Source organism: Mobula birostris, chromosome 15, assembly GCF_030028105.1.
Source record: "Mobula birostris isolate sMobBir1 chromosome 15, sMobBir1.hap1, whole genome shotgun sequence".
Lineage (NCBI taxonomy): Eukaryota > Metazoa > Chordata > Chondrichthyes > Myliobatiformes > Myliobatidae > Mobula > Mobula birostris.
The window spans coordinates 42,895,913-42,919,995 of NC_092384.1; the positions used below are offsets into that span (position 1 = coordinate 42,895,913).

The following is a 24,083-nucleotide window of genomic DNA, read 5'->3' on the forward strand; positions in this document are numbered from 1 at the left end:
GTTTTTCATGGATAAACCCTGCTCAAAGGATGCTTGCACATCGGCCTGAACTCACAGGATCATCAGGGGCTGTCAGGGTTCTTGATAGTTCATGTTTTACCAGTCTAAGTGAGCATAAAAGGCATTGATCTCATCTGGAAGCAAAGCCTGCTTGTCACTTATGTGGCTTGATTTTACTTTATTAGAGATGATAGCATTCAAGTCCTGCCACAACTGTTGAGCATCCTCTGTTGATTCAAGTTTAGTCTGAAATTGTCACTTCACCTGTGAGATCGCTTTCTGGAGATCATACCTGGACCTCTTGTAACTTTCTTGATCACCAGACTTGAAAATCTCTGAACTGGTCTTCAGCAGATTGTGGATCTCATGGTTCATCCAGGGCATCTGGTTGGAGAAACGCAGAATGATTTTGTGGGGACACACTCATCTACAACTGTCTCTAGAAAGTCCATGACAACCATGGTGTATTTATTCAGAACCACAGATGAGTCCTTGAATGTGACCCATTCCACCACCTCGAAGCAATCCCATAGACACTCATCTGCCTCCCACTACCATCTCTTTGTTCTAATCTCTGGAGCCTTGCCTCTGCTTGTATGCAGGCAGGGGAAGGACAACCAAGTGATCCAATTTCCAGAAATGCAGTCCAAGCATGGAACGGTAGGTTTCCCTTATCTTGGTATAACAGTGGTCTAGTGTGATGAGACCTCTGGTGTTACAGGTTTTATGCTGATGGTAATTTGGCAGGGATTTCTTCAAACAAGGCTAGTTGAAGTTCCTGACCATGATTTGAAATGCACCAGGATGGATTGTTTCTTGTTCGGTGAAAGCATCATGCAGTATCTCAGGCACTTGATTATAGTCGCCTGCTGGTGGTATATAAACTCTGGTGAAGATCTCGGATGAGAACTCCCAAGGTAAGTAGAATGTGTGGCGTTTGATTGTTAGGTTTTCAAAGTCGGGAACATGAGTTCAACAAAACCGCCACATCCGAGCACCACAGAGTTTATCATGAAACACAATCCTTTGCCTTTTCCAAATCAGCAGTCTGGTACATTCTGTGAATTGAGAAGACTTTGGGTCAGATTGCCGCATTTGGCTTGCTGGATGTAAGCTGTGTCTCAGTTAAGCGTAGAACACAGCAATCTCCCATTTCCCTTCAATACCGTAATCTTGCCTTCAGGTCCTCAACTGGTGGTAATTAATAGTTTCTTCTGTGTTGTATCACTCCACAAGTGCTGCAATATGACATAAAAGTGGAAGAATTAAAATAGAATTTCCATCAATGATGGAAGAACACTTTACGAATTTTTTCCATCTAATGTAAGTATCTTGGCACCATCTGTGACACTGATTTTTATTTATTGACATACGGCATGGAATAGACCCTTCACAGCCCTTGGAGCCAAGCCACCCAGCAATCCCCTGATGTAGTCCTTGCCTAATTATGGGACAATTTACGAAGACCAGTTAACCTACCGGCCAGTACGTCCCTAGTATGTGGTAGGAAACCGGAGCACCCAGAGGAAACCCACACGGTCATGGGGACAACGTACAGACTCCTTACAGGCAACGGTGGGAATTGAACCTAGTCGTCCTTACTGTAAAGCATTATGCTAACTGCTACCGCCCCCATCCTTAGGCATAGGTAATTATGGCACTGTCAGTGATATCTAGATCACCAGTAACTTGATTGAAGTGAGAGAACTCCATAAACTGACTCTTAAACCAAACTTATATCTTTCTGTTCCCTACAAGCAACACACATAAAAGTTGCTGGTGAATGCAGCAGGCCAGGCAGCATCTGTAGGAAGAGCTACAGTCAACGTTTCGGGCCGAGACCCTTTGTCAGGACTAACTGAAAGAAGGGCTAGTAAGAGATTTGAAAGTGGGAGGGGGAGGGGATAGGAGAAGACAGGAGGGGAAGAATGGAGCCAAGAGCTGGACAGTTGATTGGCAAAGGGGATATGAGAGGATCATGGGATGGGAGGCCTAGGGAGAAAGAAAGGGGGAGGGGGGGAAAACCCAGAGGATGGGCAAGGGGTATAGTGAGAGGGACAGAGAGTGAAAAAGAATATATATATATAAAAAAAATAACGGATGGGGTACGAGGGGAAGGAGGGGCATTAACGGAAGTTAGAGAAGTCAGTGTTCATGCCATCAGGTTGGAGGCTACCCAGACGGAATATAAGGTGTTGTTCCTCCAACCTGAGTGTGGTTTCATCTTTACAGTAGAGGAGGCCGTGGATAGACATATCAGAATGGGAATGGGACGTGGAATTAAGATGTGTGGCCACTGGGAGATCCCGCTCTCTCTGGTGGACAGAGCGTAGGTGTTCAGCGAAACAGTCTCCCAGTCTGCGCCGGGTCTCGCCAATATATAGAAGTCTGGCGGACAGAGCGTCGACTGTACCTCTTCCTAGAGATGCTGCCTGGCCTGCTGCATTCACCAGCAACTTTTATGTGTGGTTGCTTGAAATTCCAGCATCTGCAGATTTCCTCGTGTTTGTGTCTTTGTGTTCCCTAAGCAGGTTTTGTTGGCAATCATTTTAACTCATTGGCGTAGAAGCATTTTAAAAAATTACTTCTTTTGAGATTCACATTCATGTATTGAATATCTATTTGTATTACAGTGGTTAAGTCCAAATGCCCCTCTTATGTTGGGATTACTGGAATTGTCCTGCAGGAAATGAAACATATATTCAAGATTATCACTGTGGAAAATAAGCTTAAAGGTAATGTTACAAATCCTGTGTCTTTACATAAAGGGTTTTGTACTGCCCTCTATTTTAAGTGATAGCACAATATTGAGATAAGAATAAGATGCTTTGGTGAATTACCTACTAAACTACTGCATGCTTCCTTTTTTATTTTCCCGACTTTTGCTGCTTAATCCGCTTCATGTTTCTGATCAATTCCGAGTTTAAAATGCATTTATTTGCTATGGATACCGTATAAAACTTGAGGGATTGTAACTTGTAACTAACAGTAGTAGTGAGGTTGGGGTTGGTATTAAACAGGAAATTAGAAATGTGTGCAATAAAGGAACAGCAGTTATAATGGGTGACTTCAATCTACATGTAGATTGGGTGAACCAAATTGGTAAAGGTGCTGAGGAAGAGGATTTCTTGGAATGTATGCAGGATGGTTTTTTGAACCAACATGTCGAGGAACCAACTAGAGAGCAGGCTATTCTGGACTGGGTTTTGAGCAATGAGGAAGGGTTAATTAGCAATCTTGTCGTGAGAGGCCCCTTGGGTAAGAGTGACCATAATATGGTGGAATTCTTCATTAAGATGGAGAGTGACATAGTTAATTCAGAAACAAAGGTTCTGAACTTAAAGAGGGGTAACTTTGAAGGTATGAGATGTGAATTAGCTAAGATAGACTGGCAAATGACTCTTAAAGGATTGACGGTGGATATGCAATGGCAAGCATTTAAAGATCGCATGGATGAACTACAACAATTGTTCATCCCAGTTTGGCAAGAGAATAAATCAAGGAAGGTAGTGCACCCGTGGCTGACAAGAGAAATTAGGGATAGTATCAATTCCAAAGAAGAAGCATACAAATTAGCCAGAAAAAATGGCTCACCTGAGGACTGGGAGAAATTCAGAGTTCAGCAGAGGAGGACAAAGGGCTTAATTAGGAAGGGGAAAAAAGATTATGAGAGAAAACTGGCAGGGAACATAAAAACTGACTGTAAAAGCTTTTATAGATATGTAAAAAGGAAAAGACTGGTAAAGACAAATGTAGGTCCCCTACAGACAGAAACAGGTGAATTGATTATGGGGAGCAAGGACATGGCAGACCAATTGAATAATTACTTTGGTTCTGTCTTCACTAAGGAGGACATAAATAATCTTCCAGAAATAGTAGGGGACAGAGGGTCCAGTGAGATGGAGGAACTGAGCGAAATACATGTTAGTAGGGAAGTGGTGTTAGGTAAATTGAAGGGATTAAAGGCAGATAAATCCCCAGGGCCAGATGGTCTGCATCCCAGAGTGCTTAAGGAGTAGCCCAAGAAATAGTGGATGCATTAGTGATAATTTTTCAAAACTCGTTAGATTCTGGACTAGTTCCTGAGGATTGGAGGGTGGCTAATGTAACCCCACTTTTTAAAAAAGGAGGGAGAGAGAAACCGGGGAATTATAGACCGGTTAGCCTAACGTCGGTGGTGGGGAAACTGCTGAGTCAGTTATCAAAGATGTGATAACAGCACATTTGGAAAGCGGTGAAATCATCGGACAAAGTCAGCATGGATTTGTGAAAGGAAAATCATGTCTGACGAATCCCATAGAATTTTTTGAGGATGTAACTAGTAGAGTGGATAGGGGAGAACCAGTGGATGTGGTATATTTGGATTTTCAAAAGGCTTTTGACAAGGTCCCACACAGGAGATTAGTGTGCAAACTTAAAGCACACAGTATTGGGGGTAAGGTATTGATGTGGATAGAGAATTGGTTAGCAGACAGGAAGCAAAGAGTGGGAATAAACGGGACCTTTTCAGAATGGCAGGCAGTGTCTAGTGGAGTACCGCAAGGCTCAGTGCTGGGACCCCAGTTGTTTACAATATATATTAATGACTTGGATGAGGGAATTAAATGCAGCATCTCCAAGTTTGCGGATGACACGAAGCTGGGCGGCAGTGTTAGCTGTGAGGAGGATGCTGAGAGGATGCAGGGTGACTTGGATAGGTTGGGTGAGTGGGCAAATTCATGGCAGATGCAATTTAATGTGGATAAATGTGAAGTTATCCACTTTGATGGCAAAAATAGGAAAACAGATTATTATCTGAATGGTGGCCGATTAGGAAAAGGGGAGGTGCAACGAGACCTGGGTGTCATTATACACCAGTCATTGAAAGTGGGCATGCAGGTACAGCAGGCGGTGAAAAAGGCGAATGGTATGCTGGCATTTATAGCAAGAGGATTCGAGTACAGGAGCAGGGAGGTTCTACTGCAGTTGTACAAGGCCTTGGTGAGACCACACCTGGAGTATTGTGTGCAGTTTTGGTCCCCTAATCTGAGGAAAGACATTCTTGCCATAGAGGGAGTGCAAAGAAGGTTCACCAGATTGATTTCTGGGATAGCAAGACTTTCATATGATGAAAGACTAGATGAACTAGGCTTGTACTCATTGGAATTTAGAAGATTGAGGGGGGATCTGATTGAAACATATAAAATCCTAAAGGGATTGGACAGGCTAGATGCAGGAAGATTGTTCCCGATGTTGGGGAAGTCCAGAACGAGGGGTCACAGTTTGAGGATAAAGGGGAAGCCTTTTAGGACTGCCATTAGGAAAAACTTCTTCACACAGAGAGTGGTGAATCTGTGGAATTCTCTGCCACAGGAAACAGTTGAGGCCAGTTCATTGGCTATATTTAAGAGGGAGTTAGATATGGCCCTTGTGGCTAGGGGGATCAGAGGGTATGGAGGGAAGGCTGGTGCAGGGTTCTGAGTTGGATGATCAGCCATGATCATAATAAATGGCGGTGCAGGCTCGAAGGGCCGAATGGCCTACTCCTGCACCTATTTTCTATGTTTTCTATGTTTTGTTCTGTTCCCCTGAACTACTTCTCCTTGTATTGTAGTATTTAATTAAATCAGCCACAAACCCCTGATCCCACAGAGCTGTCATAATCAAAAAATATTTTAATGTAGAAAACCTCATTGAAGTGAGAGAACTCCAGACTAGCCGCTTTAGCTTTGACTTAGTTTTCAGCTTCCCCTTGCCTTATGGCTTTAAAGGTGAATTAGGCTTTTTTGATTAAAATTAACTTCAAAGTAATATTTGTACTGTTAGCCTTTGGTAATAAGTCCATTTACATAGTACCTTCAACGTAGCATAAATTCCTGAGGAACATTAGCAGAAAGGAAAAAAATAATGCTCAGCCATACAGAGTTATCAATGTAATTGATCAAAATTTTGGTCAGAGATGTAGATTTTAAGGAACTCCTTAAGAGGAGGAAAAAGAAGTAGGTGTTGAAGAGGGTTAGAGAGGGAAGGAATTTTAGGGACTAGTGTGCACACAGCTGAAGCATAGCTACAAGTGGTGGAGTGGTTTAATTCATGGATGAGTAAGAAATCAGAATTACAGAAGGCAGTTGTCTTAGCAAAATGCTAGACTGGAACAAGATACAAAAAGTAGGAAGAGGAGACATAGGAGGGATATGGAAACAAGTATGAGAAGGTTGAGGTAAGGATTGCTGAACCAGGAAACCTGACTAGTCAGCAAACAGAAAGATGAGGGCCGAAATAAGACTTGCTGCAATTTAGGAGATGGCATGAAGTTTTGTATAACATATAATTTATTGAAATTTGAACGAGAAGGCTGCCTAGAAGTGCTTTGAAACAGAGATAGAGGAGGATGAACTGGGCAGGACACTTGGAAACTGGAAATAATTTGGAAGGTGTGTAGCTTGGGTGGTTGATGGTTGGGTTGAGTTGTTCTCCAATCGTGGCAATTTACTTGCAAATATATCGTCACTATGCGAGGAGACATTGCCAGTGCACTGTTAATTTTGGTGTGTCCTCGGAATGCTTGGCCTTTAGATACTTTTCAATCAGCTGATTGGACATCATTTTAGAAACTCAATTGTGGGGAGGAAATCTTGTCACTGAATGGCTGTGGGGCAAACTTCGTGCATTATGGCCTGGATTTTTGCTCACATTGGCTTATAAATAGGATCGGGGTCTACGTGTTTGCTTTCATGGTCGTATATTTCACCTTAAGCTTTCCTGGAGGAAGGAGGGTTGCTCCCGTGCAGAGGCTTGCCTACAGACAATGTTCTCCCAACTAAGCATCAGTGAAAGTCATGGTGCAAGCGAACACGCGGCATTCAAGAAAATTTCTAGAAGTGTGGTTTTCCGCGAACAATTCTGTAAACAAACACGTAGGCCTCAATTCTATCTATGAGCCAATGTGGGCAAAATGGCACACTTGAATACTATTTTAAATTTGATTTCACATTATAATGTATTTTCTGTTTTTTATCTTCTCTCCACGCATCCCCCAAACATCTTGCAACCATAGTAATTCCAAAGCAAAATAACATTTTCAGTGTGGAAGTCGGTGGATTTGTCTCCTATATCTACGGCAATATGTTTCAACTGAGATCAAGTGAACGCTCTGTGAAGAAGTTTAAAGGAAAAGGAAGCATAGACCTTTAAGTCAAAGGAGGAATCACTGGTGCACTTTATCAAATACAGCATTGACCTCTTGATTCAGCATTGCAAGAAACAATGGAACCCTGTATGTTTGGCTCAACCAGCATGAACATGACACAATTGAGATGTTTAAAATCTTGTATAACAATCTGTCAAATCATTGCTTTTAAATATTTGGCAATGAAAGGATTTTCCAGAACGTTAGATAAATGTGTTCTCATTTGTAATCCTTACAAACTATGAATGAATACAGATAATTTTCTTTTAAAGCTGTGGTAAGTTTATCACAATGTTCAACAGCAGAAATTAAATTAGTTCTATGGGTAATTTACATTTAGATATTTGTGGCAAATATATATGTCACAGTGCACTTCACAATGAGGAAGAAATATACCTTGGACCAATAAAGCAATCATTAGGAGTGTGAGTAAACTTGGTTAGAGTTATGTGTTTTAAAGAGGAGGTTTTTAACATGAAAATTGAAAGAGCTGTAGAATATGGATGCATTTGGGGGTGGCAAGTTTGAAGATAGAGAACCTGTGTGTTCAGAGAGGAATATGACCCAGAAGGAGTTCATAATGCAGAGGATAAAGTATAAGGAGGAATTTAAACACTTTAAAATTGACAGAATGATCTATGAAGAAATTGAACATCAGGGTAGGTAAAATGATAGACAAGTGGAACTGGTTCAGGTTCGAATGTGGAAAAGAAGCAATTTTTGATAGATTACAGTAACAGGGTAGAGGCTGGGGAGAAGAGACTGAAAGAGGAACGGTAGAGCAAGTTCGAAAGTGACACCTGTAGCTGGTTGTCTCAGCATCTGATGGGGAATGTTACAGAGATAAGGTGTTTGTGACAGAGATGATAGAAAATCTGGTTTACTGTGTCAAGGAGAATATTGAGACTGAGAATGGTGGGGCTCAGCCATAAATATCACATGAAATCCTACTTAATAGGAAGAAACTCGATGTTTGTCACTGTTGTTTGTGGTTTATGAATCATTTCAATGATGTAATACTTAGGGGAAATAATTTACCAAAAAACAAATTAATTTGACATTTTACTGCAATAGCTACATCATTAGAAACAGAGTGTTACAATAATGAAAAGTCCTGCTTTCACTGTCTTGCAACAGATTGACTATTTGATGAAAACATTCACCACCTCATAGCAAAGGGAAGTTTCTGAGCTAGTTCATTTGCCGTATTTGGCATATAAGGATAATAATTACACAAGTCTGAGAGAAGTAGACGGTCAAATTGAGCACTAAAATCATAGTAGTTCATAAAGAAAAAGTTTTAAAAGAATTGGAAATAACTTACTGCTGAAATTACATGAAATGCTGCTGAGTGAAAATGTATATTTCATAGTAAGGACATTCTAATGTTTGATCATATTGCAGATGAGTGAAAATATGAATCAGAAGCAGGTTTATTATCACTGTCTTGTATGACATGAAATTTGTTTTGCAGCAGCAGTACAGTGGAAAGAAATTTTTTTAAAGGATTATAAATTACAAAATAAATATTGTTTAAAAAAAAGGGAATAACCCAGCAGAGTTCTTGGACTGTTCTGAAATCTGATGACAAAATTCCTCATTGCCTAGAAGCAGTTCATATATTTATGGTTTGTTATGCACTTGGATTTTCCCATGGAGTTCACAAGTAAAATCCAAATGAAGTAAACAAGAATACTGAATAAAAATGTCTTCAAATTGTCATCATTTGACATTCCAGAAAATGAATCTAAAAGTAGGATAATTTCATAATTTAAGGTTGTTCATGTGGAATATAATGTATTAAAAACTGCCAGCTGATTTTAAGAAAATTTAACCCATTGCCTGGTAATTTTTTAATTACCTCTAATTGGGTACCGAAAACATGTTTTTGTCAAATATAAATAATGCGTATTTAGGAGCACTGAATGAAGAAGAGGATTTTGTTATAATGGAAATTGGATTGCCTGGGAGGCCTGAGATGCTGTTGTGGGAAATGGACAGAATACTTGAGGGGAAGTGGTGTGAAGCAGATCTCCATCCTTGCCAATTACCAACAGGACTGCCAGTTAATACAAGTTGCTTCTATTTCAGCAATGGATCTTGGAACTGTAAAGCGCTGGTGGTCTCTTTTCCACACACTGATTAGAATTCTGAGGAGAAAGGAACATAATGAAAGCTGACAAGATCCTTACTTAAGTCCCTTGTTCAGACCTCAGCTTCACGTGAATGGTAGTGTGAGCAAAGCAGGTAGAGTTAGTGAGGTTAGAGCACATAGAATCAGGGGTAATATGCCAATATGGGCAAAGAATTGTCATCAAAATGAAAGCTAAATGTGAGAATAAATGAATGCTTCTTAGGTTGGCAGACTGACTATTCTGCAGAGAATGCACTTGTGCCCTAGCTGTGCTCAATCTATATAAATATTTGGCTGAAGGGTCCAAACATCACATTTCCAAGTTTGCTGAAGGTAATAAACAAAGGGGATAGAATATAATATGGAAAAATATGAGATGATCCATTTAGGTAAATGACAGATGGGTAGAGCATTGAGTAGTGTGAAACTGGGTCATGTTCATGTTCAAAGGAATTTTGGTGATCAACATACAAGTACAGCAACAGTTAGGACAAACCTTATGTTATCCATTATAAAGAGGATGTGATTCCAAGAACTAAAAAGGGCTTATTGCAATTGCAAAGGTGTTGCTGAAACCCCACATGGAGTGTTGGGTATAATTTTGGCATGAAACAGTGCAGCGTGGATTCACTGGAATAGTTCTATGGATGGCAGCGTCTCATATGAGGAGAGATTGAATGGACCGTGACTATATTATCCAGAGTTTAGAGAAATCAGAAGGGAAGCGAGTCATATTACTTTCTTGAAAAGCATGCCAGGCTAAATTCAGGGAGAATATTTGCTGCAACTGACCATTGTGCAGAGTTGACAATAAGATGCAAGCCAATGAGGACTGAGATGAAACAGTTCTTCACTCGGAAGAAGGTAAGTCCAGAGGGATGAGGAAACCTTGTCAGTGAGTACATTCTAATCAGAAATCGATCATAACGATCAGATGGCTAACGTGCATTCTTACCACTCCAGCACCAGCCCCTCACCCCTGTTTAGAAGACTGTGCGTACATTCTTTTATGGATATTTGCTGAAGTTAATAGAGGTAATTACAATGGTTGTGGTCACAGAACCTGAGACTAGAGGTTGACATTTTACAAAGATGAAGTAACAGTTACTTTGTGAGAATCAAATGCTTTGCTTCCTTATATAATCAGGGTTGTGAATGCTGTTGAGTGCTGGCAAATGAAGAGTGCTTGACAGCTATTCCAAGCATGCATTCTCACTAGGGTTACCAGCATTGCATGAAAATTGTGATCCTTTAAAAATTCACACATTTCCCTTTCAAATATTTTCTAGCAACACATAAAAAATGCTGGAGAAACTCCACAGGCCGGGCAGCATCTATGGAAAAAGAGTACAGTTGATGTTTCTGGCCAATATCCCTCAAGACTCAGAAAAAGATGAGGAGTCAGAGTAAGAAAGTGGGGGGAGGGGAGGAAGAACCACAAGGTGATAGGTGAAACCAGGTGGGGGAGGGGTGAAGTAAAGAGCTGGGAAGTTGGTGAAAGAGATACAGGGCTGGAGAAGGGGGAATCTGATAGGAGCAGACAGAAGGCTGTGGAAGAAAGAAAAGAGGGAGGTGATAGGTGAGGAGATAAGGTGAGAGGGAGAAATGGGAATGGGGAATGGTGAAGGAGGAGGGAGAGTGGGCATTGCTGGAAGTTCGAGAAATTTATGTTCATGCCATCGGGTTGGAGGCTACCCAGACCAAATATAAAGTGTTGCTGCTCCAACCTGCGTGTGGCCTCATCACGACAGTACAGGAGGCCATGGTCTGATATGTGGGAATGGGAAGTGGAATTCAAATAGTTGGCCACTGGGAAATCTCGCTTTTCCTGGCAGACAAAGCGTAAGTGCTTGGCAAAACGGTCTCCCAATCTGCGTCAGATTTTCTAGTCATTTTGAGGTACAGCACAGAAATAGGTTTTTCAGCTCACAGAGCCCATGCCAATCATCAACCATTCATTTACAGTGGTCCTACATAAATCCAATCTTCTCCACATTCTCATCAGCTCTCCCAGATTAAACCATTTCCTTGACACAAAGGACAATATACAGTGGCCGATTAACCTACATACCTACACGTTTGTGCCGTTAGATGAATCTGGAGGACCTAGAGGAAACCCATGTAGTCACATGGAGAATGTGTGAACTCCATTCAGACAGGACCCAAGGATCTTCGGCACTGTGAGGCAGTAACTCCACCAAATGCACCACTGTGTCACCCTGAACTGCTCAGCTTTTGCCTCTGAAACTACTTCAACTAATGCATGTTCACTGCCTATTTTTCCTGATGGCATTCCATTTATAGCCTTTTTATGGATTGACTTTAAGGAAGTTTCTTTCCAGCCTTAATTTAACATTAATGTTTCTATACAATATATCCATAATCTGGCCAAATCTATTGTTTACTGTGATCATTCTGAATTTAATGTTTTTGTAATGAATTGCACTGATCAATCAGTTCTTTGATCTGAATTAAAGTGTTTTTTTCTTCTTCCTGTATGCAGTAATGTTTCTAAATTAAAGGCAAAGTTTCATGGTATTTGACAATGTCATTTCTTTTTATTTTAAAATATACAGTAAAATATATCAATTATTGTTCAGTTATATCACATCTCATAAATAATCTTGCCATACATATTTTGAAAACATTGCCCCTTTAATTTTCCCATTTCAAAATCTTTTTGGTTTCAGTTTCCGTTTTCCAAATCGTCTTGCGACAGTTAAGATGAGATCGTGGACATTGTTTTTACTTCTACAAAATGGCCTTCAAGTTAAGAGGAAAAATGAACTGTTTGCTGATTGATCTGATGATATTTTACATTCTCTCTTTAGTGGGTAAGTGGATATCTCCAGTTAAATGCAGCTAATGAGGAACTGCAAGCAACGTTTACAACAAAGGACTTGTATGTTAGGCCTGGAATCTTCTCTGTAAGGGCTGTTCAGGTACACTGCTAAACTTCCTGGTTATTTTAACTTGAAAGGGAAAATCTACGTTCTTGTATGCTCCGATACCAAATCACTATCAATGTTTGTTCTGTGAGTGAAAGGGAAGGGGAGAACAGGGGTGTGCTAAATGTAGACTTTGATTAACTCTTTAAGGTGCAGTCAGATTTGAACATAGAAAATAGAACATAGAATAGTACAGCACAGTACAGGCCCTTCGGCCCACAATGTTGTGCCGACCCTCAAACCCTGCCTTCCATATAAGCCCCCACCTTAAATTCCTCCATATACCTGTCTAGTAGACTCTTAAACTTCACTAGTGTATCTGCCTCCACCACTGACTCAGGCAGTGCATTCCACACACCAACCACTCTCTGAGTAAAAAAACCTTCCTGTAATATCCCCCTTGAACTTCCCACCCCTTACCTTAAAGCCATGTCCTCTTGTATTGAGCAGTGGTGCCCTGGGGAAGAGGCGCTGGCTATCCACTCTATCTATTCCTGTTATTATCTTGTACACCTCTATCATGTCTCCTCTTATCCTCCTTCGCTCCAAAGAGTAAAGCCCTAGCTCCCTTAATCTCTGATCATAATGCATACTTTCTAAACCAGGCAGCATCCTGGTAAATCTCCTCTGTACCCTTTCCAATGCTTCCACATCCTTCCTATAGTGAAGTGATCAGAACTGGACACAGTACTCCAAGTGTGGCCTAACCAGAGTTTTATAGAGCTGCATCATTACCTTGCAGCTCTTAAACTCTATCCCTCGACTTATGAAAGCTAACACCCCATAAGCTTTCTTAACTACCCTATCCACCTGTGAGGCAACTTTCAGGGATCTGTGGACATGTACCCCAAGATCCCTCTGCTCCGCCACACTACCAAGTATCCTGCCATTTACTTTGTAGTCTGCCTTGGAATTTGTCCTTCCAAAGTGTACCACCTCACACTTCTCCGGGTTGAACTCCATCTGCCACTTCTCAGCCCACTCCTGCATCCTATCAATGTCTCTCTGCAATCTTTGACAATCCTCTACACTATCTACAACACCCCCAACCTTTGTGTCGTCTGCAAACTTGCCAACCCACCCTTCTATCCCCACATCCAGGTCGTTAATAAAAATCACGAAAAGTAGAGGACCCAGAACAGATCCTTGTGGGACACAACTAGTCAAAATCGTTTCAGTTTTTGTTAGGCCAAATCTATGCAAAGGTTGGCAATCTGTCAGACTGGATGAGAAACTTGCAATGTTTTTCTTCAGTTTCTGGTTTTTAATAGGTCCATTCTGGGAGTTTTAAGTACAGCCCATACTTCTGATCATGTGTCTACAAGACCAAAGGAGTAGATTGCCACACTGCTAACAAACACCTTCTGCCTGGGTACTAGATTCTTGGTTGCACCTTTACCTTGTGAACTGTCCGAGTTACAAACAATCTGTAGAAACGACCCTACCATAACCCGGGGAAAATCTGCATTATGGATTACTGTTTTTTTCTACTTTATTGGTATCACTGGCAAGAAGAGCATATATTACACAGCTCTTATTGTCCTTGAGAAGGTGGTAGTTGTGTTATGTGTGTACATAATAAAGAACTTCAGTTCCTAATGTGCAATACAGGTGGTTCACCCCAGAACCAGAAGTGACATTGATGTGTCGGTGGCACACACTCAGGTCGACCAGAAGCCATTCTGTAGATAAATATGTGTTTTACCCATTCTGAGTTTGTCAAGAACAAGCATAATATGGATTCAGAAGCGTGATCTGAACCCAAACTTAATTATGTCCAAACCACAGAATGACTGTCCCATGAGGATACAGTGCATGTTGATAAGGCTGCAGAAATATAAGATGACCTACACAACGGGAAAATATATATTTGCTGCTGATGTGCTTCCTGAGCAGTCAACAAGAAAGAAAAGAGTGACCAAGAGATTCATGCTGATATGGAGGTCTATGTTGACATGACTGTAGCCTCTATTCCAGTATCTCCCCATTGAACAGATGAGATTAGGACAGCAGCACGAACAAAAACAATGAAGGTACTCAAAAACACAATATAGAAAGGATGGCCAGCAAATAAAAATGACGGTCCAATGTGTATTCAGGATTATTGGGTGTGCAGAGCTGAAATGTCAGCAGTGGAAGATATGGTCTTCAAAGGGAACAGGTTTGTGAATCCAGTGTCACTACACATGGAAATGCTCCAAAAGATACATGGAGGGCATCTTGGTGAAGAGAAATGTAAATGTAAAGCTTGTGAAGTGATGTGCTGGCCAAGAATGAATCGAGACATTAGCCAGACCACAGCTTCATGTGAGATATGTCTTATCTACAGACTAAAGCAGAAAGTAGAACCACTTACACCACACCCTGTAGCAGACAGGCTGCAGTTCAAAGTTGAAGTGGATTTGTTTGAATATTAGGGGAAGAGTCCTACTGTTGTAAGAGACAACTTTTCCAATTACCCAGAAATTCAACACTGCAATCAACATCCTGTAAAGCGGTTGTCACCTTCCTGAAAGCTGTGTTTGTGAGGCATGGAGTTCCATGTGAAGTGGTATCCGACAAGGGTCCACAATTTTCGAGCAGTGAATTTGAGTTCTTTGCCAACAATTGGGGGATTTAACATATAACTTCAAGCCCACATCACCCAAAATCTAATGGGCAAGTAGAGAGTGTGGTCAAGGTAGTGAAGGGCCTCATGAAGATTGCGGAAGATGGACAAGAGGACTTCCTCAACAGTCCAGTAATTTACAGAAGTGTACCACTGTAGAATGGCCTTTCACCAGCCCAAATGCTGGTGGTCAACACATGCATTAATCTATCAGTGCATGAAAACCTGTTGACACCTAAAGGAGCACACAAGGTCAAACAGAAAAACAGAAACAGTATCACGCAAGACTGCGAAAAGCCTACCAGTCCTGAAGCCTGCAAATCAAGCATGAATCTGAGATCACAATTCCAACACATGGTCCATGCAAGAGGAAGTTGCTCCACATCCCTACCAGAGACCCAGATGGAGTAGGAATACTAAGAAGGAACTGTCTGGATCTATGATCACAAGGTCCGACCCATAGCTGTGACACGTCACATGTTAGAACACCAAAGGGGCCAGCATACGTGAAAAAATAAACTTGTTGATCAGAGTTTTCAGAAACACACTAATAATAACGTAGCAAAGGAAGGCAATACATCCGCGAAAATAAATAGCAGACCAAAATGGATCACCAGACCAGTGCAGAGACTGACTGAAAGGTGTTGAGTGAATAAGAGACTATTTGCTCATTACAACTGAGGTTAATGTAAGCATCTTTGTAGAATGCATTATTGTTTCTTGCAGGTTTATGAGGACATAGTATTGTGTTTGTTTTTTTTAAAGGGGTAAGATGTGTTATTATGTGTATACATAGTAAAGAACGTCAGTTCCCAATATGTAATGCGGGCAGTTCACCCCAGAACCAGAAGCGATGTTAGTGAGCTGGTGGCATGCACTTGTGTCGAGCAGAGCCATTCTGTCAATAAAAATGTGTTGGTTTTACCCAAGCTAAGTTTATCTTTGATCAAGAACAAACATAACAGTAACGCGCCAGTTTGTGGAACCGCTGTAATCCTTCTAGGGAAGGAATACTATGTGGGTCTTGCTCATAACAGCTGCATAACATTATTAAACAGTGCACAAAGAAATAAGCAGCAGAATTCTATTATCATAGATTTTGCAGTGGGTAGTTTAGCAGAATAACATTTGGGCCGGCATCCTGAGCCCACTGAGGGATTTGAAGCTCACTGTCTGGGAATCCAGCAGTCCACTAGAGGCTGGAGACTTGAGACCAGAGATGGCCTGTCATAGTGTTGGAGGACAGTGTGGCTGGGAGCAAGAAATGGGGCATGTTTTGTTGCTTGTTTTGTGTTATTCTGCCCAACATTATCAGCTTGCTATTTTGGCACCAGAATGTGTGGCTGCCCCAGCACATCCTTAGGTTGTATTGGCTGTTAACACATATGATGTATTTCACTGATGTACATGTGATAAATAAATTTATGTCAATCAACAAATTGATTTATGTTTCAATTTCTAATAGGCAAAATTTATAATGTGAAGGTCTTCTTTCCTATCATTTAGAAAAATATGGCTTTTTGAGGATAATGCGTGGTGAGGAAGTGGAGCTGGAAATAGGCTTTCCAAATGTACTGGTAATTTTTTTTGAAAGGGAACTAATCAAATAAATTGAACCACATTAAAGAGGAACTTAACAAAATAAACAATAGCTGCTCTGAAATTATACTGCATGGTAATAATTTAACCATATATAACCATATAACAATTACAGCACTGAAACAGGCCATCTCTGCCCTTCTAGTCCATGCTGAACTCTTACTCTCACCTAGTCCCACCAACCTGCACTCAGCCCATAACCCTCCATTCCTTTCCTGTCCATATAGCTATCCAATTTAACTGTAAGTGACAACATCGAACCTGCCTCAACCACTTCTGCTGGAAGCTCTTTCCACACAGCTACCACTCTCTGAGTAAAGAAGTTCCCCCTCATGTTACCCCTAAACTTTTGCCCTTTAACTCTCAACTCATTTCCTCTTGTTTGGATCTCCCCGACTCTCAATGGAAAAAGCCTATCCATGTCAACTCTATCAATCTCCCTCATAATTTTAAACACCTCTATCAAGTCCCCCCTCAATCTTCTACGCTCCAAAGAATAAAGACCTAACTTGTTCAACCTTTCTCTGTAACTTAGGAGATGAAACCCAGGCAACATTTTAGTAAACCTCCTTTGTATTCTCTCAATTTTATTCACATCTTTCCTATAATTCGGTGACCAGAACTGTACACAATACTCCAATTTTGGCCTTACCAATGCCCTATACAATTTCAACATTACATCCCAACTGCTATACTCAGTGCTCTGATTAATAAAGGCCAGCATACCAAAAGCTTTCTTCACCACCCTATCCGCATGAGATTCCACCTTCAGGGAACTATGCACCATTATTCCTAGATCCCTCTGTTCTACAGCATTCTTCAATGCCCTACCATTTACCATGTATGTCCTATTTTGACTAGTCCTTCCAAAATGTAGCACCTCACATTTTTCAGCATTAAACTCCATCTGCCATCTTTCAGCCCACTCTTCTAACTGTCCTAAATCTCTCTGCAAGCTTTGAAAACCTACCTCATCATCCACAACACCACCTATCTTAGTATCATCTGCATACTTACTAATCCAATTTACCACCCCATCATCCAGATCATTAATATATATGACAAACAACACTGAGTACAGATCCCTGAGGCACACCGCTACACACTGTCCTCCAATCTGACAGTTATCCACACTACTCTCTGGCATCTCCCATCTAGCCACTGCTGAATCCATTTTACTACTTCCATATTAATGCTTAACGATTGAACCTTCCTAACTAACCTTCCGTGTGGAACCTTGTCAAAGGCCTTACTGAAGTCCATATAGACAACATCCACTGCTTTACCCTCGTCAACTTTCTTAGTAACCTCATCAAAAATTTCAGTAAGATTTGTCAAACATGACCTTCCACGCACAAATCCATGTTGACTGTTCCTAATCAGACTCTGTCTATCCAGATAATCATATATACCATCTCTAAGAACACTTTCCATCAATTTACCCACCACTGTTGTCAAACTCACAGGCCGATAATTGCCAGGTTTATCCTTAGAATAAATTTAATTTAAAATAATAATTTAAAATCAATGTACCCCAAAGTTAGCATTTTCAGTTGAATTTGTATCAGTTGCAAATTAAATTAAACACTTCCATTGGGATGTGTAAAATGGCACCTGATGTTTCCCAGCTCTTCGTGACAATTCATGTTTTACACCTTCCTGACATAAAGTGTAAGGTTTATGTAGCATAAGGTTCCCCTGGAGACTTGTGGCCCCAATCCAATACAAACATTTTGTATTTCTTAGCCATGAAGCTGATAGGAATTACATTTTTTTCTGTAGAATTTTACAAACCAACTATTCTTTTTTAACCAATTAATGATTTGTTGTCAATCAAAAAACTATAGATGCTGGTAATCTGAAAAAAGACACAAAATGATGGAAACTCAGGTAGCATCTGTGAGGAGAAAAAGAATAGACATTTGTCAAGGCTGATAAACTGACATGTTTTAAAACTTATTTCATTTTGCACTTTCATCTTTTTAATATAGCTACATTGGATTTGGAAGTCAGCCCAACAGTGTTGGATGCCACAATTGGTGAAGGAGTCCTATTAAGTTGCTTATTTTCTCACACCAGTAAACTTGACTTGAGCTACATTGTGATCGAGTGGAATCAGAGAACAGGAGATAATGAGAAGGCTATTTGCCTGTTTGAGTTTGGAGAATATGAAATCTATAGACCTGGATCAAGTCTCTCTTTAAGCGAAATAAGCAAAGGAAATGCATCATTACTCCTAAAAAATGTTACTATTAATGACATTGGATCATACTCCTGTACAGTTACAATATTTTCTCATAAAAAAGTGGGGAGAGTTACTTTGTCGATTTCAGGTGAGTACAGAGATAATACCTGAAATCTGTCAAAACTGTGTTAGCTGAAAACTGGAAATGTTAATGATGATAAAAATTACCACACGTGTTTGGTGACTAACATTAGAAAATACACCCACATGCCAAAGAAATTCAGTGTTCATCTGCATAATGGTGATGATTTGAAATCCATTGTTAGTTTTAAACATGAGACTGATTATTAAGAGTAGAAAAAGTGTTAAGAATAATTGAAGCAAAACCCAAAGAAGGTCAATATCCAAAATATAAACAAGTGTCATAAAGTCATAGAAAAGTACATCTAGTCTGTGCCAAACCATTTAAGCTGCCCACTTTCATCAACCTGCGCCGGGACCATAACCCTCCATGCCACTACTATCCATGTACCTATGCAAACTTCTCTTAAATGTTGAAATCAAACTTACATGCACCACCTGTGCTGTCCACTCATTCCACACACTCACAACCCTCTGAGTAAAGAAGTTTCCCCTCATGTTCCTGTTAAACTTTTCACCTTTTACACTTAACTCATGACATCTGGTTATAGTCCCACCCAATCTCAGTGGAAAAAGCCTGCTTGCATTTACACTATCTATACCCCTCATAATTTTGTGTACCTCTATCAAATCTCCTCTCAATCTTCTGCATTGCAAGGCAGAAAGTCCAGACCGATTCAATCATTCCTTGCTGGAGGCATTGAGTAGGTCAGATAATAACAGTGGTAAGAGAAAAAAGAGTGAGCATTTCAGGGCAATGTCTCTTCATTAGAAAAATTCTAAGAAGGGTGAGCTGGGCAAAGCTGGACAGATGGCCATTGAACAAACAAGATTTCATTGAACAGCACACATAATCTGGAAAATGGGAGGAGTGGGGAGGGCATGCAACTTGCTCCATTGCAAAGCACCATGAACATGTTATATTCGAAGTGATACCAAATGAGAAAGCTTATGAAGGTACTACTAGTACTATTACGTCGACTCAGGCCTAGGGGGCCAGCGTCGGGCACGATGATGGACTCTCCACTTCTCCCTCCCCCACATCAGTGTGTTCAGTTCATCTACATTAGCCGCGCCGCTGCCTTCTAGGATCGTGTTGACCATATTCTTGGGAGGGCACCCAGGGTTCATCCTACCGTGCTTGGGCTCCCATATGATGACTAGCCTGGCAGGTAGCTCGGGGTGGCGTAGACAGTGTCCCCTAGTTGCAGTCTTCTCACCTCGATTTTAGTGGAGAGCACCAGTGGGTTGTTATAGAGCTCAAAGTTTGTTATGTGCTGTTGCCAATTCACATCAAGAGACATCCGGATCATTCGTGTATAGCAACCATCCAGAGACTTGTGCATCGTCTTGGTGAGTGTCCACATCTCGTATCCGTACGTGAGAATGGACTCTATGACTGCTATGAAAATCTATGAAAATGCTATGAAGCTAATGCAATATATATCCTGCTTCTTTTATTATTGTAGCACCTCCTGCAGTCTGGGTAAACACTGTAAGTATTACAATTGAACCTGGTGAAGATAAAGCAATTATTTGTGAGATGCAGAACTTTTACCCAAAGAACCACTCTGTCACTTGGTTAAAAAGTGGCTCGAAAGGCAATGGAAACCAGGTCGATATCACATCCCAAGCAGTTTCTGGAACACCTCAGCAAAATCAAGATGGGACATTTAATCTGATTTCATTCCTAATCATCAAAGGAAACCAGTCAGATGATGGATCTTTTTATATCTGCCAAGTGGATCATGAAGCTTTAAAATCACCAGTGCAAAAAGCCATTAGTTTGACCATAAAGGGTGAGTTATAATAAATGAGGTTGGTATCATTTCTCTTACGCCCTGTTTATTCTTATTTAGGGAACCTTGGTTAGAATTTTGTGTAACTGAGCCACAAGAGAAAGGCATCACTGTAAGAAGCAATCATCATCCAGTCTCTTGCCTAATGGTACATCAGTTCCTTAAAATTAGTCTGACTTGTTAACACTGTTACATTGTTTGCTGTGTTTCATTTAAAATAAGTTTTTTGTCATTTATTTGCAATATGTACACAAAATATTTCAATAGAAAAACTGCCAACCTTTGAACTCACCTTATCAGAAATATATACAGCAATAAAATAGTTTTATAGCTGCATTTCACTGACTATTTATACAATATCTGAATCATGCGGTTTCTAAATTATTTTTTGCAGTTTCATTGTCAAATTATGCAAGAAGAGAGTCATTTGACATGAACATCCGACAGTTTTCAAAATTATACTCAGTAAATACTTAATTAAATCAAAAAAATTTTGATCAATTAGTTCTCTGACCTAATGTGAAGGAGCCTCTGAACCAAACTACATGTGGGATATTAATGTAACGTGGATATATTCTCCCACAGAGGGATGCATTGCCTTTATTTTTCAAATGAGGTACTATATTAAAGTGTGGTTTGTTTTCCAGGAATACCATGACACCATTTTAAAAAAGAGCTCAATGTCTCGATGACATGGTCAATGTTTGTCCTTCCCCAAGATCTTCCACCAGTACCAAAACCCCTTTTCTGCTCATTATCATACTCAAAATGCTGGAGCAGCGGTTCCCAAACTTTTTTAGTGCCGTGGGCCGATGCCATTAAGCAGTGGGTCCATGAACACCAGGTTGAGAACCCCTGTTCTAGAGTAACTCTTCCAGTTGCTCTGGATTTCCAGCATCTGCAGAATCCTTTGTGCTGCTCATTGTCTTTTGCTGTTTGAAGGAGCTTGCTGTGTTGAAATTGACAGGCTTGCTTCCTGCATCAAAAGATTTCAGTTCGAATGTATTTCATTGGTTGCTAAGTGCTTTGGAATGTTCTGACAATGACACAAAAATATCATACAAATGAAATTCTTCATTTCTTTTGGAGAGTTTAGGTGAACGTTGCTAGAACCAGGGCTCGGGGAAACTCAAATTTGCACAGGAATACTGCTGCAATCGATACTCATCCACTTGCTCTGCATAAATATGAAATCAATAGAATTCCCAGGCCCCAGAGCTTTATTGCCAAGCCAACATAGCTGAAAAATTATCAACATCATACCTTTGGCATCTACGTTGATCAATTATTGGATCAATATTTGATATTGATAATATGATTTAGTTCTGAATCACTTGTATCTTTAAGTTTCCTCCCTAAGCTTTGTCAATAATGAGACCATAAGACATAGAAGCAGAGTTAGGCCATATGGCCCATTGAGTCTGCTTCACCCTTCAACCATGGCTGATTCTTTTTTCCCCTCCTCAACGCCATTCCTGCCCTTCTCCCTGTAACCTTTGATGCCATGTCCAGTCAAGAAACTATCAATCTCTGCCTTAAATACACCCAATGCCTGGCCTCCACAGCTCTATGTGGTAACAAATTCCACAAATCCACCACTCTCTAGCTAAAGAAATTTCTCCACATCTCTATTTTAAACAGACGCACCTCTATCCCAAGGCTGTGCCCTCTTGTCTAGACTCCCCCACCATGGGAAACATCCTTTCCACATCTACTCTGTCTAGGCCTGTCAACATTTGAAATGTTTCAATGAGGTCCCCCCCCCCCACCCCACAACTTTCTGAATTCCAGCAAGTACAGACCCAGAGACATCAAACGTTCCTTGTATGATAATCCTTTCAAGTTGGGAATCATCCTTGTGAACCTCCTCTGAACCCTCTCCAATGCCAGCACATCTTTTCTTAGATGAGGAGCCCAAAGCTGTCCGCAATACTCAAGGTGAGGCCTCACCAGTGCCTCATAAAACCTCAGCATCACATCCCTGCTCTTGTATTCTAGACCTCTTGAAATGAATGCTAACATTGCATTTACCTTCCTCACCACCGGTTCAACCTGCAAGTTAATCTTTAGGATGTTCTGCACAAGAGCTCCCAAGTCCCTTTGCATCTCAGATTTTTGGATTTTCTCCCCATTTAGAAAATAGTCTGCACGTTTATTTCGATTACCAAAGTGCATGACCATGCACTTTCCAACATTGTATTTCATTTGCCATTTTCTTGCCCATTCTCCTAATCTCAGTCCTCATGCAGTTTACCTGTTTCCTCAACACTACCTGCCCTTCCACCATTCTTTGTATCATTTGCAAACTTGGCAGCAATCCATCTATTCCACCATCTAAATCATTAATATAGAGCATAAAAAGAAAAGGTCCCAACACCAACCCTTGTGGAACACCACAAGTCACTGGCAGCCAATCAGACAAGGATCCTCTTATTCCTACTCACTGCCTCCTACCAATCAGCCAATGCTCTAACCATGTCAGTAACTTTCCTGTAATACCATGGGCCCCTAACTTGATAAGCAGCCTGATGTATGACACCTTGTCAGAGGGTTCTGAGAGTCCAAATATACAACATCCACTGCATCCCCTTTATCTATCCTACTTGTAATCTCAAAGAAATCCAACAGGTTTGTCAGGCAAGATTTTCCCTGAAGGAAGCCATGCTGACTTTGTCCTATCTGGTCCTGGGTCACCAACTACACGTAATGCATATGTGCAAGTTTGAAATGTGTTGAATCAGACAATAGAAATGTCAAAATAGTCGTGAGTAGATTGCCATTAATCTCCTAGTCAAAATGTGAAGCATTACTTTTGGAAGAGTATAGTTTCCAGCATTAGATACTTTAAGTCTCAGTTTTTTCAACTATTATTAAACTATATTTGGAATATAGTTTGGATCGACTATATTGATATAACATACATCTCTTTCGAGTCACCCCATAGCACATTTACAGCCAATGACATGTTTTCTAAAATACTGCTGTTGTTGCATTGGAAATGGTGTTTTGTACTGCGCTGCAACAAAGTTTAAAATTCTGCTCTGTGATTGCAAGTAGCAGTCAGCTCAAAGAAACTATAACAAATAATCAATAACAAATGCTTGGCTTTTTGTCTTCATAGGACCCAAATTAACTAGCAGATCAAGAGTATTACTCACAATTGTTTTGACATTTCTGATCACAGCAATGTCATCTGTCTGTTTTGGAACTTGCCTTTTCTACAATAAAAGTATAGGTAAGTAATAGAACTCTTAAAACTTATTTTTGGGATGAGGTTGCGTTTACCAGGGCAGTATTTACTTACCCTTAATTTTCCCAAGAAGGTGATGATGTCCTATCTCTTCGAGTAATTGGGGTTTGTGTGATGGTAGTGATGGTGATGTTGCCTCAGTGTGTTTGAATAAAATACTTCAGTGATACTAAGCTTCTGACAGTGATCCTTTCCTTTTGTCCCTGGTGCTTTATTGTACTGTAATAATTTTTTCAGTTGCACAATATTTA

At 40.5% G+C, this 24,083-nt stretch overlaps 2 protein-coding genes across 2 annotated transcripts in view; both read left to right on the plus strand.

Moving 5' to 3' along the window:
• pop4 (POP4 homolog, ribonuclease P/MRP subunit) overlaps positions 1-8,888 on the plus strand; it is a 39,521-nt gene extending 30,633 nt beyond the window's left edge. Inside the window, exons 6-7 of the mRNA XM_072279656.1 lie at positions 2,634-2,735; positions 7,037-8,888. Of these exons, the coding sequence (XP_072135757.1) occupies positions 2,634-2,735; positions 7,037-7,173 (239 nt within the window). The 3' untranslated portion in view covers positions 7,174-8,888. The remainder of the gene's footprint in view (positions 1-2,633; positions 2,736-7,036) is intronic.
• A 3,122-nt stretch (positions 8,889-12,010) lies between these two features.
• Positions 12,011-24,083, plus strand: part of LOC140210578 (nucleotide-binding oligomerization domain-containing protein 1-like) — a 42,845-nt gene continuing 30,772 nt past the window's right edge. The window contains exons 1-4 of the mRNA XM_072279657.1: positions 12,011-12,136; positions 18,449-18,790; positions 20,253-20,582; positions 23,704-23,817. Coding sequence (XP_072135758.1) covers positions 12,061-12,136; positions 18,449-18,790; positions 20,253-20,582; positions 23,704-23,817 — 862 coding nt within the window. The 5' untranslated portion in view covers positions 12,011-12,060. The remainder of the gene's footprint in view (positions 12,137-18,448; positions 18,791-20,252; positions 20,583-23,703; positions 23,818-24,083) is intronic.